The 21168-nt window shown below is 53.9% G+C and overlaps 1 protein-coding gene across 8 annotated transcripts in view; it reads right to left on the reverse strand.

The window, feature by feature from the left end:
- ARHGAP22 (Rho GTPase activating protein 22) overlaps positions 1 to 19877 on the reverse strand; it is a 189838-nt gene extending 169961 nt beyond the window's left edge. For 4 of the 8 annotated variants that reach the window (XR_007916083.3, XM_089314153.1, XM_051837519.3 and 1 more), the window contains exon 1: positions 16077 to 16322. Coding sequence is in view for 7 of the 8 variants with exons in the window: in XM_089314153.1 (XP_089170279.1) it covers positions 16077 to 16128 (52 nt within the window). In the remaining variant the exon portion in view is untranslated. The other 4 variants (XM_051837514.3, XM_089314152.1, XM_051837515.3 and 1 more) reach the window with 4 other exon arrangements.
- Positions 19878 to 21168: the final 1291 nt, after the last annotated feature.

Below are 21168 nucleotides of genomic sequence, written 5' to 3' on the forward strand. Positions count from 1 at the left end.
TGACTCATAGGCCCAGCAGCAAGAATAACACTTTCTGCTCAGCTCCCTACATTTTAAAAATATTTATTCATTCATTTAAAAGGCAGAGTTACAGAGAGAGAAGGAGAGGGGAAGAGAGAGAGAGAGAGAGAGAGATCTTCCATCTACTGATTCACTCTCCAAATGGCCACAATGGCCAAGGTTGGGCCAGGCTGAAGCCAGGAGTCAGAAACTTGCATCCAGGTCTCTCATAGTGGGTGCAGGGGACCAAGTACTTGGGCCATCTTCCATAGCTTTCCCAGGCACATTAGCAGGAAGCTGGATCAGAAGTGGAGCAACCAGGACTTGAACTGGTGCCTATTTGGGATGCCGGCATCACAGGCAGTAGTTTAACCCACTGTGCCACAGCACCAGCCCCAGCTCCCCATGTTTTCTGCTTGTTTGTTTTGCTGTAATAGCTCACCCTCTCCCACCCTTAAATTGGATTTAGTGATCACAGGTATTCACCCTGATTCCAGGAGCCCAGCATGGAGAAGGGACAGGGTATTGGGTCTTAATTCTAAATTCCTATGGTGTTAAACTCTCAGAAGGGGGTGACATTGTGACACAGTGGGTTAAGCCACAGCCTGAAACCTCTGCATCCCATTTACAAAAACCTGTTTGAGTCCTGGCTGCTGTGTACACAGAGAGGAGAGGCAGAGAGAGAGAGAGAGGGCTTCCATCCGATGGTTCACTCCCCAATTGGTCACAATAGCTGGAGCTGCGCTGATCCAAAGCCAGGAGCCAGGAACTTCTTCTGGGTCTCCCCTGTGGGTGCAGAGGCCCAAGGACTTGAGCCACCTTCTACTGAATTCTCAGGCCATAGAAGAGAGCTAGATCAGAAGTGGAGTAGCCAGGTCTCAAACCGGTACCCAAATGGGATGCTGGCGCTTCAGGTCAGGACATTAACCCACTGTGCCATTAGGCCAGCCCCAAGCTGCTGTGCTCCTGATCCAGCTCCCTACTAATGTGCCTGAGAAGGAAATGGAAGATGGCCCAAGTGCTTTGGCCCCTACCTCCCATGTGGAGATCCAGACGGAGTTCTGGTCTTCTGGTTTCAGCCTGGACCAGCCTCGGCCATTGTGGCCATTGCGGCCATTTCGGGGAGTAAACCAGTGGATGGGAAATCTTTCTCTCTGTCTCTTCCTCTCTCCCTGTCACGCTGCCTTTCAAATAAATAAATCTTTATAAAAAACCAAACAACCTCTCAGAGCCTCATCAGGACTATTGATACTGCTGGGGCTCAGAAAACAATGTCCCAGGGGCCACCTTGGTGGCACCGCCCAGACTTGGGGCCCATCCTGTGTGTTGCCTGCAGTCTACCTTAAGGCAAAGACAGGACCACAGTGCCCTGGGCCTGCAAGAAAGGCCACAGCTGGCAGCAGTGGGGCAGGCCTCTGGCCTCTTTCTCTTCCTGGCAGTGGGCAAATGAATCAGTCTTAGGGGTCCCTGGAGTGCCTGCCGGCCCACCTCTGTGTTCAAGGTGACCCCGGCCTCCCAGCTGTGTGCACCCGCACGGCCTGAGAGGCAGCTCCAGTGGGACCAGGAGCACACGGTGCATGGGGCAGAGCCCACCCTTAGTGCAGGGTCCATGGCTGTAATTCCAGCAGCTTCCAGTCCCTGTGCTGGCCCTGCGATCCTGCTTCACATGTTGGGGGCCGCCCTAGGATAGCTGGTTCCTTTGTTTTCAGAAGAAAGTGAGTTTCAGAGGATGTGAGCAGCATGTGTGGGTCACCGGCTTGGAGGACGCTAAGCTGGCTTGACAGCGCCAGTCTGCTGGGCTGGGCAATGCGAGGTGGGCCTTGCCCATTTCTGTGCGAGCATGCAGGCACAGGCGTCTACCGCGTGCCACCCCTGAGTGACGAGCTGACTGCGTTCTGTAGGCTCAGTCTCCCCACCCCTGAGGCCCAAATTCTGCTTTCAATGCATCTGTCTCCTCCTGGTGACTTTGCTCAGCAAAATCAAAGGATAAGGACCTTTTGAAAGACATGGAGCCATGGCCTCAGCAAAATATGTTAAAGCATGTTCATAACCAAAATGATATCATCACAAAATACACCCACAGCCCTGCCCACTCATTGTCCGGGTAGCCCTGTGGAATCACCTCGTCCGGTGCAGGTCTAGGATGTGGGGCGACAGTGACATGTCTCACAGCAAGGGGACAAACCCCACCTTCCCACTTATCAGTTCAGGGGATCTGAGCCAAGACTCGCCCACAACCTTTGAGAGATGCACACCCTGACCCATGCATCTGCCCCTGGGAGCTTATGTCGCGGAGAACGGTGCATTCACAGCCGGGTCAGAGGTGACCTGCAGTGGCCCTTAGCCCCTGGCTGCTGACACACAGCCCTCAGCCTCCACTGCACTGGCAACTTCCCCCTGTAAGGGACATTCTCTTCCTGGGGGAGCTGCCACCAGTGACTGGCCATTGTGGGGTATGGAGGCCTGGCCTTGGGGAGTGAACTAGTAGATGGAAGAACTCTCTCTGTGGCTTCTATTTTTCTCTGCTTCTCTCTCTCTGCCTTTCACATAAAATAAAGATGAGAGTACTTCAAAAAGGTCATGGAAAAATAGAATTACAAATATGAGCTGATTTTGTTCTAAAAACAATTTTGAAATCCAAGCATAGTTTTCTCATAATACCTATTTTCCATGATACTTTTTTGAGGATGCCATGTATGTCTGGATTTTAAAATTTATTCACATGAAAATAAAGTTGGGGCTGGTACTATGATGTAGTGGGTAAAGCTGTTGCCTGCAGTGCCAGCATCCCATATGGGTGCCAGTTCAAGTCCCAGCTGCTCCACTTCTGATCCAGCTCTCTGCTATGGCCTGGGAAAGCAGTAGGAGATGGCCCCAGTCCTCTGGCTCCTGCACAGGTATGGGAGACCTGGAAGAAACTCCTGGCTCCTGGCTACGGATCAGCACAGCTCCGGCCATTGCAGCCAATTGAGCAGTGAACCAGTGGATGGAAGGACACCCCCAGCCCCCGCCGCCTCTCTTTTATCTTTCTGTGTAACTCTGACTTTCAAATAAATAAATAAATCTTTAAAAAAGAAAAGAAAAAGTTATCTCTGCATTCCATTCTCCAAGTCTGAGTCTAGGCTCTCTGGAGATAACAGCTGCTCTCTCCATGGACTAGGCAGGGGAGGTTGAGTCATTTTCTGCTTTCTTCTCCTTTTTTGTTTTTGAGATAAAATTTTAAAAATTTATTTATTTGAAAGGCAGAGTTACAGAGGGACAGAGAGAGATCCTCCATCTGATGGTTCATTCCCCATATGGGTGTATCACCCAGGGCTGGGCTAGGCCCAAGCCAGGAACCAGGAACTCCATCCAGGTCTCCCTTGTGGGTGGCAGGGGCCCAAGTTCTTGGGATATCTTCCGCTGATTTCCTAGGTGCACTAGCAGAGAGTTGGTTTGGAAGTGGAGCAGCTGGAGCTCAAACCTGTGCTCATATGGGATGCTGGCCTCGCAGGTAGCAGGTTAACCCACTGCACCACTGCACTGGCCCTAGATAACATATTTTAAATTGACATTTTAGTCAAAGGCTATAAAAGAACTCAACAAATAAAAAGATCATGGCCCAGCAGGATAGGACTATAAAGAGAAGTCAAATGAAGAGATGTCCAGTGTTTGCCTTTTCCCATGCTGTTTGGGTGTCTCTGTGAACAATGCAGAGGGAGCCCCGGTCCTCTGCTCCCTTATGTGGACAGCTAGGAAAAGCTCCATCCCCACAGAGCTGGGGAGACTTAGCAATACCACGGTGGGGGCTGGACTGTGCTGTGGTTTGCCCCTTTTGCAACCATGCTCAGGATCAAGTCTCCTGTCCCCGATGGACAGGAAAAGAAGCCATCGAAGGAAGCTGCTCCCCGGAGGGAAGAAAGCTGCTGGCCCAGCTGGGTTAGGGTCCGTGGCTGCGGGGGGGCTCGTGGGCTTCCGCCTGGCTCCTGCAGGCCAGGGCTCTGTCCAGCCGCTTCCCCAGCGCAGACTCGTTTATTGTTTTGTAGACTGATTGACTGATTTATTTGAATGGCAGAGTGACAGAAAGACACAGGCACAGAGAGATGTTCTAGCTGCTGGTTTATTCCCCAAATCACCACAAGAGCTGGGACTTGGGACAGGCTGAAGCCAGGGCCCAGGAACTCCACCTGGGTCTCCCGTGTGGGTGGCAGGTGCCCAAGCACCATTTAAACCATAATTGCTGCCTCCCAGGCCAAATTTTTAAAAAGATTTATTTATTCACTTATTTGAAAGGCAGAGCAACATGGCAGAGAGAGATCCTCCATCCACTGGTTTACTCCCCAAATGTTCCAACAGCCAGGGCTGGGCCAGGCTGAAGTCAGAAGCCTGAAACTCCACATGGTTACAGGGGCCCAAGCACTTGGGCCATCCTCTGCCGTTTTCCAAGGCACATTAGCAGGGAGCTGGACAGGAAGTGGGGCAGCGGGGACTTGAGCCGGCACTGCGATATGAGATGCCAGCATCCCAAGTGGCAGCTTAACTCACTCCACCACGTTGGCTGCAGGCACAGGCTCTCCACTTCAGGGCTGCCGGCTCAGAGCCCAGGAAAGCAAGAGGGCTGAGCTGTGTCCCTCTAAACTCCATCTGCTGAGGTCCCAAGCACCGGCACCTCAGAATGTGACTGTGTTTGGAGAGTCTCTCGGTGATGGTTAAATGAGCTCACATGAGTGGGCCCCCATCACACACGACCAGTGTCCTTCTAGGAGGGCAGGACACACACACACACACACACACACACACACACACAGAGGGACAGCCCCATGAAGCCACAGGGCGCGCCAAGGAGAGAGGCCCCAGAGGTCAAGTCCCCACCTCGACACCTCGATCCTGGGCTACCAGCCCCCGAAGCCCGAGGAAGCAACGGCGCACAGCTCGCAGCCTTGGTGTAGCAGTGCAAGCCCAGCAGGGCACCTGCCCTCCCTCCTCCCTGCGAGCGCATCCCAGCAGCCCTCACCAGTCAGCGGGTCTCGGGGGACCGCCATGAACGAAAGGCCTTTGTCTTGTTTGTGAAGCCGTCTCTGTCCCCACCCCACCCCCTGAACTGGGGCTGGTATTCCCCTGGCCCCCAATTCCACGTCTCCCCAGGCCTGTCCAGCTCATTCGCCCCCCTGAGCAGGGGAGGAGAAGCTACCTTTGTGCTGAGCGTATAGCTCAGCCCTGGGTGGCCAGGTCCTGTTCTCAGCCACAGCCAAGTGAACAGTTAGCTCCCTGCTGGGTGAGGTCACTGCTGGCCCCAACTCCAGGGTCCCAGCCGGGGGGGGGGGGGTTTCTGCAAGCCTGAGGTCTGGGGGCTGTGCAGAGGGGTGCAGTCGGCAGGTGCTGTGCATCCTCACCCCCGGGCTGCCTTCAGCTGAGCGAGACAGGGAGCAGCTCCCCTCCACCTGGGACCCCCCCCCGCCCCGCCCCGGAGGAGGTGCTCTGCACTCTCCCCAGGAACCTGTGCGGTGTGTCTGCTGCCTCTGCTGTGCCCCCACCCTTCTCAGTCCTGGCATCAGCCCTCAAACAGATCACCTTGGGCTCTGCTTAGAGACACACAGCCTCACCACTTCCTGGCTGGGACGGCACCGTGGCGCGGCTGTGTTTTTGAGCCTCAGTCTCTCTGTGGAATGGGAACCTGTTATCTCACAGACTGGCTCCAGGAGCTGAAGGAGATCACCGTGAAGAAGTGCGCTGTCAACCACTTTAACGCCATGATTTTATTATTAGTTTTAGTCTGGCAGGAGCACTGGGCCTTTCTTCTAGGCCTCTTTTCATTACCAAATAAATAAAGGAAAAAAAAAAAACAACCCTAGGCTTGGCCCCATTTCCTAGGGGCCCTGAGCTGTCGGGTGCAGGTGGACATGTGCAGAGAGGAACAGGGGCTAACAGGTTCATGACACTCTGCTTGCTTCCCATCACACCCCCGCCCCCAGAGCCACAGCATTTATGGACAGCCTTCTGCAGAGACCTGCTAGTGAGGGCACAGGTGTTTCTGCCAGCCCCGCTGATTCCCCCAGAGGTCAACTGAGCCTTTGGATAAAGCTACAGCCCTGGACACTCACAGTTCTGAGGCTGCAGGAGACAGACTCCCATCCAGCTGTGCTGGGGTGGAGGGTGAGGGGCAGAGAGAAGGCGTGAGTGAGGCCAGGCAGTGCACGTCACTCCTCACTCACAGAGCTGTTGGACTGATGGATGGCGGATAGGTGTGGATGGATGGTGGCTGGATGGATGGCAGACAATGAAGAGTGGATGGGGGAATGGTGGATAGATAGAAGACTGGACGGATGGGTGGATGGATAGATGGTGGATGGAGAGACGGCAGACAATGAATAGTGGATGGGGGAATGGTGGATGGATAGAAGACTGGATGGATGGGTAGAAGATAATGGATGGTGGATGGAGAGACGGCAGACAATGAATAGTGGATGGGGGAATGGTGGATGGATAGAAGACTGGAGGGATGGAAGAATGGGTGATGTACACAATGGATGGTGGATAAATGGACAGATGGATGGACGGCTGGTGCTGGGGTCAGTGAGATGGGACAGTGAGAGGACAGAACCTGCTGAAAGAGTCTGCATAAAGGGACAGAAGAGTCTGCTACACACTTATTCCTTCTCTTGCAAACTCTTCCGACAACGGCATGTCCACCCTCCCAGCTGCCCGAGCCAGTAGACGGGGCCTAGACATGCCTCCATTCTCCCTTCTCTGCCACATGCAGTCAGCCACCAAGACCTGCGAACTCCATCTTTTCATGTTCCGTCTTCACGGCCACTGTTTCGGTACAGCTCCTGCTCTGCCCTTTCACGGTCTGTTTAAATGGCCTCTTCCTCCTCTACCCATCTACTACTTCTCCTCAAGTCAGTCCACTAGGGTCTCAGAATGGCCTCCAAGCTTCCCTGGGCTTTCCCTAATAGAAAGTAGAGAACGTGGTTTTGTGATGGTTTTGTAATGCGGCTCGCGTGTTTCCATTAGGCTGGGCCCAGAGAGGTTCTTGGTGATTTTGGAGAGGGAGAAGCAGCCCACAAGATTACTGCCAGCCTGCTAACTCGGGTCATTGGCATTTAGCAGCAGCTGGGCCCCCTGCATTCTTGTGCAGCTTCCCCAGCCCGTGTGTCTGTGTATGTATGTGTGTGCACAACTTCATATATCACATGAACAGAATGACAAACAAAAACCATACGGTCATCTCAATAGAGAAAGCATTTGAAAAGATTCAATACCCCTTCATGATAAACACCACCCACAAGTTAGGTATAGAAGGAATACAGCTCAAAATTATAGACGTTATATATGACAAGCCAGTAGCCAACATCACACTGAATGGGAAAAGCTGAAAGTATTGCCCCTCATATTTGGAAAATGGCAATGATGTCTACTTTCACTGTTATTAAATATAGTGATGGAAGCTTTAGCAAGAGCAACTAGGGAGGAGAAAGAAATAAAAGGTGTCAAAATTAGAAAAGAGGAAGTCAAGCTATCCATGTTTGCAGAAGACATGATGAGATACATGAAAAAACCTAAATTCTCCATCAAAAAGATGTTAGAACTGTTAAGCCAATTCAGGAAAGATGCAGGTTACAAAATAAACATAAAATAGCAGTTTTCAATACACTAAGGATGAACTCACTGAAAGAGAAATCAAGAAATCCCATTCACAATAACCACAAAAAATCAAATATTTAGGAATAAATTTAACCAAAGAAGTAAAAGATCTCTGCAATGAAAATTAACAAACACTGATGAAAGAAATCACCAAGGACACAGAAAAATGGAAAGTTATTCCTTGCTCATGGATTGGAATACTCAATATCATTAAAATGTCTGTACTACCTAAAACTATCTACAGATTCAATGCAATCCTTATCAAAAATCTTAATGACATTCTTTACAAAATTAGAAAATAAAATCTTAAAATTCATATGGACTCACAAAAGACCCAAAATAGCCAAGGTGATCTTGAGCAAGAAAAACTGAGCTGGAGGCATCAAAATAGCTGACTTCAAAGCATACTACAAAGCTATAGTAATTAAAACAGTATGGTACTGGTCTAAAAATGGACACACAGATCAATGGAACAGAATAGAGAGAATTAATCCACTTACACACAGCCAACTGATTTTGACTTAAGTGCTCAGCCCATACAGGGGAGTAAGGATAATCCCTTCAACAAATGGTGCTGGCAAAATGGGATGTGTATATGTAGAAGAACGAAATTAGATCCAAACCTCTCACCATACAAAAAACAACTCAAGATGGAGCAAAGACCTAAATGTAATATCTGAGACTATGAAGTTGCTGAAAGAAAGCATAGGGGAAACACTCCAGGACATTGGCATAGAAGACAACTTCTTGGACAAGACCCCCCAAAGCACAGGCTACAAAAGCAGAACTAAATAATGAGACTCTATCAAACTCAGAAGCTTCTGCATAGCAAAGGAAACAACCAATAGAGCAAAGAGACATAAAATAGGATGGGGAAAAATATTTGCGAGCTACCTATCTGGCAAAGGGTTAATATCCTCAATGGACAGTTCTCAAAGGAAGAAATACAAATGGCCAACAAATACGTGAAAAAATGCTCAATATCACTAGCCATCAGAGAAATGCAAATAAGAGCCATGATGAAATATCACCTCACTGCTGTCAGAATAGCTAAACAGCCAAAAGACAGAGAGTATCAAAAGCTGGCAAGGGAGTGGAGAAAGGGGCACACACACACTGTGAGTGGGAATGTAAACTAGTGCAGCCAGCGTGGAAAACACCATGCAGGTTTCTTTAAAAAAACTAGCAATAGACCTGCCATATGATCCAGCACTCCCACTTCTGGGTAAAGACCCAAAAGACTAGCACACGCTGTATCAGATACCTGCGCCACCATGTTCAGAGCAGCACTGTTCACAACAGCCAAAATTTGGGATCAGCCAAGGCGCCCACCATCAGAGGAATTGATAGAGAAAATGTGGTGTGTGTGTGTGTGTGTGTGTGTATAGACAGTGGGATATTCTTCAACTATAAGAAATGAATGGAATTCTGTCATTTGCAGCAAAATGGAAGAACCTGGAGGACACCATGCTGAGTGAACTAAGCTGGACACAGAAAGACAAGTACCATGGGTCCTCCCTTTGATATGGGAGCTAAGATAAAGGAAAAAATTCAAAAAACAGAAACAAAAAAAGAAATGCCTGTGTGTATCAGTATTGCTGCAAATATAGCTTTGTAAAACTTTGTTTTATACTTTTGTCAAACAAGCAGTTAAGGACGTTATGCTACTATAATTTTAATGATCTGTGATTATTTCAAAATTTACTGTATATGGGTGAAATGATCATTTTTCCATTCAGTTATTGTGTATAGTTGCTGTCTATATTCCCATTAAACCAGGATCTTTTTGCTTTCTACTTGTTAAACTTCTTGTTGAATAATTCATCAAGCCTTTTTACTTTAATGTAAATTTAAAATATGTTGTCTCAAAAACTGGGAAAAGAAAGAAAGTGAGAGAGATGGCGGGAAGAAGGGAATATTACCATATTCTTAAATTTGTATCTGCAAACTATATCGAATCTGTTAAAAACTAATTAAATAATAATAATAATAATAAAACAAAAACCAAGGACAAGGGCCAGCATTGTGGTGCAGCAGGTTAAGCTGCCACCTGTAACACTGGCATCCCATCTGAGCACTGGTTCATGACCCAGCTACTCTGCTTCCAATCCAGCTCCCTGCTAATGCACCTGGGAAAGCAGCAGATGACAGGCCAAGTGCTTGGCCCCTGTCACCCACGCAGAGAACTACAGAATTTCTGGTTCCTGCCTTTGGGCTGGCTCAACCCTGGCCATGGCAGCCATCTGGGGAGTGAACCAGTGGATGGAAGACCTCTCTCTCTCTCTCTCTCTCTCTCCGTCTGTCTCTCCCTTTCTATGGCTCTGCCTTTCAAATAAATGAATATCTTTTAAAAAGTTTCTCTTTTTAAGAAGAGAAAATGGCTATTAATAGGAAGTCAGGAGAAAGCAGATGAGGGTGAGAGTCCGGAGGACAAGGGACCCTAGCCTGCTGTCGGCAGGAATGCAGGTGGCTGTGCCATCGTGGAAGGCAATACGGAGATTCCCAAAGAAATTACAAATGGAGGTCTGGACGAGCCAGCAATCCCTCTTATGGGTATACGCCCAAAAGAGATGACATCACCACCTCAGAAAGGTATCCAGAGCCCCTATTTTTTTTTTAAGAATTATTTTATTTATTTGAAAGACAGAGTTACAGAGAGAGGGAGAGACAGAGAAAGAGAGAGGTCTTCTATTCCACTGGTTCACTCCCCAGATGACTGCAACGGTCAGAGCTGAGCTGATCCAAAGCCAGGAGTCAGGAGCTTTTTTCAAGTCTCCCACGCGGGTGCAGGGGCCCAACCACTTGGGCCATCTTCTACTGCTTTCCCAGGCCTTAGCAGAGAGCTGGTTCGGAAGAGGAGCAGCCAGGACTCAAACCAGCACCCATATCGGATGCCAGCACAGCAGGCTGGGGCTTTAATCCACTGTGCCACAGCAGCAGCCCCCAGAGCCCCTGTTGATGGCAGAACTCTTCACAACAGCCAAGGTGTGAAGACAATCTAAGTGCTGATCAACACATGAACAGCCGGCATAGTGGCCTAAGACACTGTCTGTGGTGCTGGCCACCCATATGGGCACTGGTTCGAATCCGGCCTTCTCCTCTTCCCATCCAGCTCTCTGCTACAGACTGGGAAAGCACTCACGTGGGAGACCTAGAAGAAGCTCCTGGCTCCTGGCTTCAGATCGGCTCAGCTCCGGCCGTTGCAGCCATTTGAGAAGTGAACCAGTGGATGGAAGACCTCTGTCTCTCCCTCTCTATGTCTGTAACTCTACTCTCACCTAAGTAAATAAAATCTTTGGGAAAAAAAATAAATCACGGCTGATATACACAATGGAACACTATTCAGCCCTGATACAGGAAATGATCCTGGCATCTGCTTCAATATGGAGGGGAGTTAACCTCAGTGAAATAAGCCAGACACAGCAAGGAAAATATTACACAATCTCACATATATGTGGAAAATAAATGTTAAGAAAAGCTCAGATACAGAGAGAGAGAATACAGCAATTTCTTAAAAATTGAACACACACTTACCACAAGACTCGGCAGGAGAGATGAAAGCATGCGTTCATGGGCAGACATGCGTGTGAGTGTTCATAGCAGTGTTATTCACTGGTAATCCTGGACCGGACACCGCCCCCAATCCATCAGCTGGCGAGCAGATAAGCCAATGTGCACGCACACAACAGGAGATGTCACCAGTGCACATGAGGGCACAGACGAGCCTCAGACACGTTACACGGAATGAAACGCAATGGGAAAGGCTGTGTATAGCGCCGAGTCTGACGCCGTTTATGTAAACCGTGCAGGGAAGGCAACCATGAGGACAGAAAGCAGACACTGGCTCCTCGGGCTGGGACAGGGAGTGGGGACTAGGAAGCCACTTAAAAAGTTCTGGGAAATAGAATGCAAAGATAAGCTTATTTTGGTGCAAAAGAAGCTGAAGTCTAACTGCCTGCTAAGGCACCTGGGAAAGCAGCAGAAGATGGCCCAAGTCCCTGGGCTCCTGCACCCACGTAGGAAACCTGGATGAAACTCCTGGCTTCGGCCTGGCCCAGCCCTGGCTGTTGTAGCCATTTGGGGAGTGAACCAGTGGATGGAAGCTCTCGATCTCTCTCTCTCTCTGACTCTGAGTTTCAAATACATAAAACTTAAACAATTAAAACAAATGGGTAAATTTTACTCAATGGAACTTACATATCAATATGATGATGACAAACGCTATGAAGAAACCACAGAAGGAGGTGCCTGGCCTCACGGCTGAGACACCCACGTCCCGCACCAGCGCCAGCTCCTGACTCCAGCTTCCCACCAGTGCAGACCCTGGGGGCAGCAGTGCGGGCCCCAGGAACTGGACTCCTGCTGTCCACGTGGGAGACCAGGATCGCGGTCCAGCTCCTGGCTTTTGCCCCAGCCCAGCTCTGGTGGCTGTGGGCATCTGAGGAATGAACCAGTAGATGGTAGCTCTCTCTGGCTCTGTCTCTTTACCCATGTGTGTCTGTATGTTAAATTGAAACAATTAAAGGAAATGAGGAAGGAGTATGGGGTGTCGGATGGGGCTGTAGTGAGTGCGGGCTCCGCGTCTAGGCATGGGGTACTGCAGACTTGTTCCCTGGGGGTGGCCAGGGCCAGAGCCAGTGACAAGCGTGAGTGGAGTGTGGCACATGTCACGCCCAGGCTGAGGGTTTACTTGCTGTCACGAGCCCATGCAGAATCTCACCCTCTCTTGGCCCTGTGGCCTGGGGACTGGCAGCATCCCAGACCAGAGCTGTGCCTTCTGCCTGGGTTCCTGAGTCACAGTCAGGGGCAGGATGCAGCACCTAACCCTCCCAGAGACTACATCATCTCTCCATCCTGACTGTGCCAGGCGATCGGGAGGCCTCGGTGGTGAGGCGTGGGTAAAAGTCAGAGCGGGTGAGCACAGGACCCAGGAGGCCATGTAGGGGGAAGAATGGTCCACAGAGCAGCCAAGGCACAGGCCAAGGCCCGACCCATTTGGGGATGGGTGAGGAGGCTGGCGCTGCCAGTGCCCAGCGATGGGGAGACACGGCAGGTGCTGATGGGAGGGGCCGTGGCAAGCTGGATGGAGGCGGGCCTGGCGGGCTAACAATGAGTGACATGGGACTCCGCTGGGACAAGTGCGGTGAGTGACAGATCTTACTGAGAAGAGAGAGAAGGGCCAAGGGCAGACACAACAGGGAGGCCCTGGTCAGAATGAGGTGAGAGCTGACCCCACACCCCGCCACAACGGCGTTCTTCCTGACAATTCTCATGGGAGCATGAGCCCTCTACTTTGAGCCTGTGGCCCAGGAGAAACAGCCTGGCCTCCTCAAACGGCATCCACCTGCCTTTCCTCTCTTATCAGCCCCTGCTCCTATTCAGTTCTCCTCTCCCTAAGGGTCCTCCTCTCCCAGGACATAGTCTTGCCTCCCTACTCAGGTTTCTGGGGTCCCCTGGAATCCCTGCCATTCTACATCAGGGAGCATTCCTGGGGAAGGCCAAGGTGAGCCAAGTCACAGTCTCTGGAGGCTGGGGGAGGGGTGCAATGGGGAATCCTCATCAAGCCGCCCCTGGCCTTGGTCCTGAACTTGCCCTGTGGCCAGGGAGCTGGGGCCTGGTAGGGCTGGTGGGACTCACCCCCTTCTTTCTGGATGCATTGGCTGGGTAGGGCAGGGGTTGTTGCCTTTCTCACCACCACGTTTCAGGGGTGCAGTGGCGCCTTGTGCCCAGGATGGCCAGCTCCAGGGAGAAACCACCAGTCCTTGGGAGGGAGAGAACCAGGCAGACCAGCAAGCAGAAGTTTGGGGAGTTGGTGAGAAAAGGGGCCTCGGCTGCTCTGAGGCGGCAGGAGAGACCCCCGGGGAAAGCTGAGGGCCTACGAGTGCTGGAGCCATGGTTGGGGCCCACTGCTGGGTGGAAGGGAGCTTTAGCACACGAGACACCAAGACCAGCACTGTGTGGCCTCTGCCATCCTGCTGATACGGCTCTGGTGGGCTGTCAACCAGGAGACATTATGAGTTGTATGGCAGCACAATTTAACCCTGGGAACTTTCCATTTGCCCAGGCCCCTGAGAAGGTCCCTGAAAGCAGACTCCAGTTGCCTGATGTTAGGGTTTGGTATTAGTCTGGCGTTCCCTAAAGGCCCACGTGCTGAAGGCTTGGTCCCCAAAGTCTCACGTTAATCGTTCATGGGTTGGGGGTGGAAGCTTACTCCAGGGGCTGTGTCTGAAGGTGAGGCCGTGGGAAGTGGTCAGATTGCATTCGGTTGTCAGGGCGGAGCTCAGGGTCAGCGCACAGCGGCTTGACAAGGGGAGGGCACAGACCTGCTCCCTGCTTCTTGGCTCTCAGTGTGCTCCCTGCTCCACTCACGAACTTCACTGCCACTCTTCCTGCCTCACCAGACCTATGTCCGGTGCTTGCAGCCCACCGGAGCTGGGGCTGAGAACCTCCAAAACCATGAGCCCCAACGCACTTCCTTCGTAAGGAGCGTGTTTGAAGTATGTTGTAGCCCTGAAAAGACGACTGGTACACCCAACAATCTTAGATAGAGAGAGATGGACTCCTGTATTTTCTGAGACCTTCCAGGCACTGCCAGCCTATTCTTACAAAGCTGTGAAAATGTAGGCAGTTATGGCTAAGCTGCTGCCCGTGATGCCAGCATCCCCTATCGGCACCCCTGGCTGCTTCCCTTCCCATCCAGATCCCTGCTACTGCACCTGGGAAAGCAGTGGAAGACAGCCCAAGTGCTTGGGCCCCTGCGCCCACGTGGGAGACCTGGATGGAGTTCCAGCCTCCTGGGTTTGGCCTGGCCCAGCCCTGGACATTGGAGCCATTTGGGGAGTGAACCAGCAAATGGAAGATCTCTCTCTCTCTCTCTCTCTCTCTCTCTCTCTCTCTCTCATAAATACATTTTAAAAAGCTGTCAAAGTGCTTGAGGTTAACCCATCACATATAACTTAAGCCAATCAAAAGGTATGTAGCACCGGCGTGTGCTACAACACTGATGAGCCTCGACAAAAATGTTTCAAACTCAGAATAGCACACAGAGATGGAACACAGGAGGGCAGCTGCCAGGGACGGGGTGCAGAGGAGGAAGCCACTTGCTTCCTGGACACAGGGTGAGGAAAGTGCTTTCGCAGCTAGACAGACAGGCTTGCACAACATTGTGCATATACGAACTGCTTGTGCATTCTACACCTCAAAGGGATCATTTGACTTTGTATGAGCCGCACCTTAAGGAAAATATTAACTCAATGCAGTTCACTGAATTCAGGCATCTGGTGAGATACCTCATCGGTCCCTTTCTCAAAGGGTTTTGAGAAAGGATCTCTTCTACTTCTTCATGGAAATCTAGTGGCTGGAACTTTCCACAAAAGCAATGGGCTTTTCCTGTCCCGTCAGACAATGCTGTAACCCCAGCCCAGAGAAAATACCTGAGATTTTTACTCCTCAGCGCTGTGGGATCAGAGCTCAAGGCTGCTGCTTCTCCTCTCCTACTCACCTTCGCAAAGCAAGACCCAGGGAAGTGAGCACGAGAAGCATTCACAGCACGAGGCCAACCCAGAGAGAGGTCCGGGCATCCTGGTGTCCCGGCTCACTTAGCTCTTTGTGGGCACACAGCTTTCCTCCTCACCCCCCCCCCCCCCCACACACCCAGACCCCAGCCGAGGCAGCTGAGCCCTTCCCTCAGCTCAGGTCTCTGCCTCCTCACCCTGGAGTCAGACAGCATCCACCCGAGACTTGAAAAACAAGCTGACGCCGAGCCCCCCTCCGCCTCCCCCGCCAAGACCAGCGACGCTCACATCCGTGGAGTTTTCCAAGCTCTCGCGGCCACTGCCCTGGGGCCCGGCTTGGGGGCCCCTGAGTGCACTGCCCCCACCAGCCTCTGAAATTTCAGGGTGCTCAGGTCCCGATGAGCAGGCAACACCGTAACAAACTGCCCTGGCTAGCGCTCACACACCACCCAGCTCACACCTTCACAGCTCACTCAACAGCATCTGCCAGCTGTCCTATCCAGCCAGCGCCTGCCTGTGGTCCACACATTACTGATGGCTACCGAGGCATCCTCATTGCCTCCCAACGCCCTCCCTGGCTGGCTTCCAAGCCAGGATCCGGAGCAGCCTCAAGCTGCACACAGGGCGGTCCCAGACTCTGAGTGTCATCAGCCGGGCAAGGCCGAGGCCCTCTGACCATCACAGTTGTGCCGACGGCCCTGTTTGCAAGCAGGCATGGGGCCACTGCCCTGTTTCAGGGGGCAGCAGTGCTGGGCCATCGGTCAGTGCCCAGGAGCCGAGAGAGGGCAGGACCCCAATTGCAGATGCAGCTAAGTGCTCTTAGCCCACAAGACCCACGTGGTGGCCTTGGTGGCCTTGGGTGACCCCGGCCCGGAAGCAAGCAATCAGGAGCGAAGGTGAAGCACCCCCCCCCCCACCGGAGCAGCACGAAATTCTTACTGAAGTATCTGGCTGCGAAGGTTCTCCTCTTGCTGGCAGCTGTGGGCAGCATCACGAAGCTGGCAGTGAGCACAGATCCCTTCTAAGTCCTTGCGACCGAGACCCCACCACATCCTCAGGCAGGCACGCTAATTCCTGCTTTCCACTACCAGATCAGCATCTGCAGAAAAGAAACAAATTTAGAATGCCCTTTATCTGGTGCTTGCTGGGATTCCAAACGAGAAGCCGCGAGCAGTTGGTCCCCGCTCCCCGAGTGTACCCAGGGATCTCAGCATGGCCTTGGGGGAAGTCCTGGGGTCTCTGGGTATCGGTTCCTCAAATCTGTAAAACGGGAAGTCACGACCCCGCCTCCTGGAGGTGATGGGGGGTGAAGGAGACAGTGGAAGTGAGAGGCTTCATGAATCTCAAAACTCCAAAACACACGTCTTAGATGAGGTTGGATTTCTCCGATTAGCTGGGAGCTGTGTTTCCCAGGCAGCCTGGAATGCACACTGCAGGGCAGCTTCCAGGAGGCACAAATGAGACCCTCCCTTCCACCCCCTACAACCCCCACCTCACCGTCCTGCTCTGCCCCCAGCCTGCAGCCATCGTGAATCCCCTTAGTGGGGCTTGGGTGGAGCTGGTCTCCACCCACAGGCCAGACAGCATGGCTTCCCCATTTCATCTCAGGAAATTGAGCCTCCGTCTGGCATCACTGACAGCTCTGGACAATTGAAAGGCGCATTGGGCACAGAGACAGCCCCAGGCTGTTTGTTTGCTCAGCCATTGCCTTTGCTGACCAGTGGTCAAGGTAGGCCCCCAGGCAGTGTTTAAACACACCAGGGGTTTCTGCAGCCAGAGGAGCAGCTCTGGGGAGGGCTGGCTCCAGCATTCTAGAACATTCTTCCCCGCACCCTCCTTGTCTCTTTGCTCTGCTGAATTGAGCTGGCAGAGTTGTGATTATAAAAGCCATCACGTTTAGGGAGGTGAGGCAGGCATAGCCAGCACTTACTGCACTTAGCACAGGCAGCTCCTTCCCACCCCGGGGTGCCGGGGAAGCAGGAGTGGGGCTGTCACAGCACAGAGTGGGGGTGGAGGTGGACCTGGGACTGGGTTGTCTCAGCGCATGCCTCGGGGATGGGGATCCGGGGGCAGCCCCTCAAGAGGAGCCCCGAGACAGCGCAAAGAGGCCAGGCTGTGCCTGCTGGCAATGACTCGGGGCAGCCGGGAGCGGCCGGGGCCAGCAGGTAAGCACTCAGGTGCCTGTATGTTCTCAGTCCCCAGGGGGCAGTGAGTGGCCTGGCCGGCAAGGCTGAGAAGACAGAGCAGGGGCAGAGGCAGGGAGCTGGGTGGGGTGGGGTGGGGTGGGTGGAGCTGGGCAGGCCTTGGCGACCCTCTGAAGGCAGGGTGACATTTTCCTACAGGCATGGGACTGCGGGCGGGGGGTGACGGGGAAGACTGGGGAGTGAGAGGGAGAAACCCACCCCATGACCTGGAGCAGCAGGGGCTTTCCACTTGGCACTCGACACCCAAGGGCGTTTCCCTGTCTCCAGCGGTGTGGACTGGAACACAAGCCAGGCGCCAGCCGCAGGAGAAGCAAGTTCCAAACACGGCGGCCTGGGGCCCGGTGACTGCTAATCGGGGGTTCACTGTGATCTGACACCCCGGGCTGTGATTACACCTGGCCTCTGCACACCTTCCCAGTCGTCATTTTCTCTCTGGGACGAAAGGGGACACTAATACCATCAAGTAAGAAGCTTCAGGCTCGGGGAGCAAAAAGCACGCCCTGTTGCCTTTAAAAATATGGGTGGGAGAGGGGGACTCACTAGCTCCATCAGGAGCTACCTTTGTATCCCCACCTTTGTATTTGAGATGCAGAGAGAGAGAGAGAGAGAGAGAGAGAGAGAGAGAGAGAGAAAGCGAGCGAGCTAGCGAGAGAGCTTCCATCTGCTGGTTCACCTCCCAGGTGCCGGCAACAGCCAGAACTGGGCCAGGTGCACACCAGGAGCTGGGATGTGCATCCGGGCCCCCCACATGAGTGGCAGGAACCCGAACCTACAGAGCATATGCACTGGAAGCTGGAATTGGGAGTGGAGCAGGGACTTGAACACGGACCCTCCGCTTTGGGATGCGGGTGTCCCACGCTCGGCTTGAACTCCAGGCCAAATGCTCTCCCCAGACAGCCCCCATCTGGCAACGGGCTTCAGGCACGGCTGGAACCTGGGTCTCCTGTCAATCTTCCTGTTCGCTTCTGGGGCCGTAGGTTTCCCGGCCATCAAAGCTCCCTCATAAAAAATGTCCGAACAAGCTTCAGGCGCCAACAGGAAGAAAGGGCACTTCCCAGGAGGCTCTCCGCGGCCCCTCCCTCTTCCCCCTCTCTGGCCCAGGGCCCTGATTGGGTCGCCCGTCCATCCCTGAGCCAATCCAAACCAATGAGATGCGCTGATTGGCCATAGCCGCTGGCTGTCATCCCAGGAGCCCGGTGGGGCTGCTTTCCCACAAGGCATTGGGCTGGTATAAGAAAGAGCCGCAAGTAGCGAAGCTGACAGGTGCCACGGGGAGAGGGGACAAGGGCTCCAGAAACCAGGGGCCACTGAGGGACAAGGACTCGGGGGGCAGAGGGGCCGCTCTCCAGGCACCCACCCCAGCCCTGGCCTCCCCGAGGGCAACTTCCAAGGCAGTGGGGCGGCCACGCTGGCCCTGGCCACCCGGCCCACCCGCTAGCTGCTGGGGGCTTCTGCCATAGTTTCTCAGCACCGAGTGTCAGTACCCCGAGGTGGGATTCTCAGGCCTCCTCGCAGGGCCGCGGCTGCGGACTGAGGCCTGGACACAGGCCTGGCTGAACCGCGAGAGCAGGGTCCTGGGTTCCGCACCCTGCCCTCCAGCATGGGGAACCTGGGCTTCGCTGGTCCCCGGTGCGCTCACCTGGAGCTCTGGCCGCGTAGAGGAGCCCCCGCCTGGGGAGCCTTTCTCGAGGCTCGGTCTCCCAGCCCCCTCTCCCTCGCCTGGGCGGCCTGGTCTTGGCCCCGGCCCCGGCCCCCGCGGGCAGGGCCGCGGACATCTGCGCGAGCTGAGCATCCTCGGGCCGGATCCCGGCTCCTCGGGGCCTCTGGGGCTCAGGCTGGGACGGGGACCCCCGGCCTGCACCAGCAGGCTCGGGAAACGCTCCAGGGTGAGGCTGACCCCCGCCGGGAAGGGCCCGGCAGCGACGCGCGCCAGAGGCGGGTCTGGCTTTGCCCGGGTGTAGAGCGCCCCCTGGCGGCCTCCAGCTGGCGCTGCCGCCCTAATTCTGCACCATGGCCTCCCTCACCCATTTCGCATCCCTTGTCGGGTGCCCAAGCTCAGGGGCGCCCGCCGTCCCCTGCACCTCACCTTCCCCTGGGCCGCAGTGCTGCTGGACTCCTGGGGCTTTCTACACCGCAGCTGGCCAGTCTGTCCTGCGTCTTCCCTGTGGGGAAGAAGTTGGGGCCCCAGGAGGCGTGAGCCAGGGAGCAGCAGCCCCGGGGTCTGAGACACTTCCCAAGGCTCCCTGACCACCCAGATGGACCCACTTCACGGGTAGAAAAACCGAGGCCAGACAGGTTTAGGGCCGACCCCCAAGGCTCCAGAGAGCTGCAGGCAGCATCAGTACCATTTGGTAACCAAGTGGCCCTCTCTGACCTGGCCTCCCCATGGGGGCCTGGGGGAGGAGACAGCCCCCGGCTCTCGGTGTGGGCCGGCCTCCCACTCACCTGGGCTCCGCAGAGCCACTGCACTCTTGTTCCTGCTGACCAGGGCAGTGGTGGCTGCCCAGGGACTGGCAGGCAGCCTGGGAGAGTCTGATTGGGCGTCTGGGTGGTGATGTCAGAAACGGGGGTGGGGGGAGTGTGAGGCAGGCTGGCATCCGCCCTGAGCACTGTGGCAACCCTCCTGCCTCCCCCTGCAGGCCTCTCGGAGCGGGGGCAGGTGTCATGGTGGAGCAGGGAGCCACAGGAGAAAGGGGACGTAACTCCCGCCCCCGGGCCAGGGCTCAGCAAGCTGGGGGGTGGCTGTTCTGGGCCTTTCCAGCCCCCACAGCCACTGGGAACTCCACTGGAAGCTGTGTGCCTGGCCCAGTGAGAGGTCTCTCTCTCCTCCCCCCTCCTCCCCCCCCCCAGGCTTTCTGGGGGAGGTAGAGGGCTGTGGGAAAGGCGGAGTCAGAGGCAGGTGCGACTCCTGCCCTGGAACCTCTCACTGGGTCACTGGGTGAGTGAGGGTTTTTTGTTGTTTGTTTGCATTTTTAGATTTATTTATCTATTTGAAAGGCCGAGTTATAGACAGAGAGGGAGATCTTCCACCTGCAGGTTCACTACCCAGATGGCCATAATGGTCAGAGCTGGGCCATTAGGAAGCCAGGAGCCAGAAGCTTCTGCTGGGTCTCCCACGTGGGTGCAGGGGCCCCAAGCACTTGGGTCATCTTCCGCTGCTTTCCCAGGTGCATTAGGGAGCTGGATCGAAAGTGGAGCAGGCAGGACTCAAACCAGTGCCCACATGGGATGGCAGCATCGCAGGCAGAGGCTATACCCACCACACCATGGCGCCAGACCCTAGCAGAGGGCCCCAGCTTACAGGGAGTGCTCCCGGCTCAGCCCCTGGGCGGACACTCCCGTGCCTTGGACCCTGGTGAAGCGGGGCTTCTGGGAAGCAGGGGTAGATCGTGGCTGTGCCTCGGGCGCTCTCTGGGGCCTCCCAGGTGGCTGGCTGGGAACCCACAACCCTAACCAGGACCTGGAACCTGGCTCCATCTGTCTCCGTGGGTCAGAGCTTGGAGTTTGGGAAGCACACAGAAACCAAGGCGACCACGAAGGTTGTCTCACAGCGTCTGGCCGATGACTTATTAGACCCCAGTGGTAACAAGCTCTCTGTCAGCCCACACCATACTTCATTAATTTTGGGGGGATTTTTGTTTTCAGTCACTAAAAGAATTGGAAAGGAAGGTGCTGTTTTATGTGCGCACAAATTTAGGTCAAGTCGGGGACGTGGGGATGGTCTCAGTCTTCTTCTTTTTTTTTTTTTCTTTAAATTCTTTGACAGGTAGAGTTATAGTCAGTGAGAGAGAGAGAGACAGAGAGACAGAGAGAAAGGTCTTCCTTCC

Source organism: Oryctolagus cuniculus, chromosome 15 (assembly GCF_051225735.1).
Source record: "Oryctolagus cuniculus isolate XC-2025 breed Fujian yellow rabbit chromosome 15, ASM5122573v1, whole genome shotgun sequence".
NCBI lineage: Eukaryota > Metazoa > Chordata > Mammalia > Lagomorpha > Leporidae > Oryctolagus > Oryctolagus cuniculus.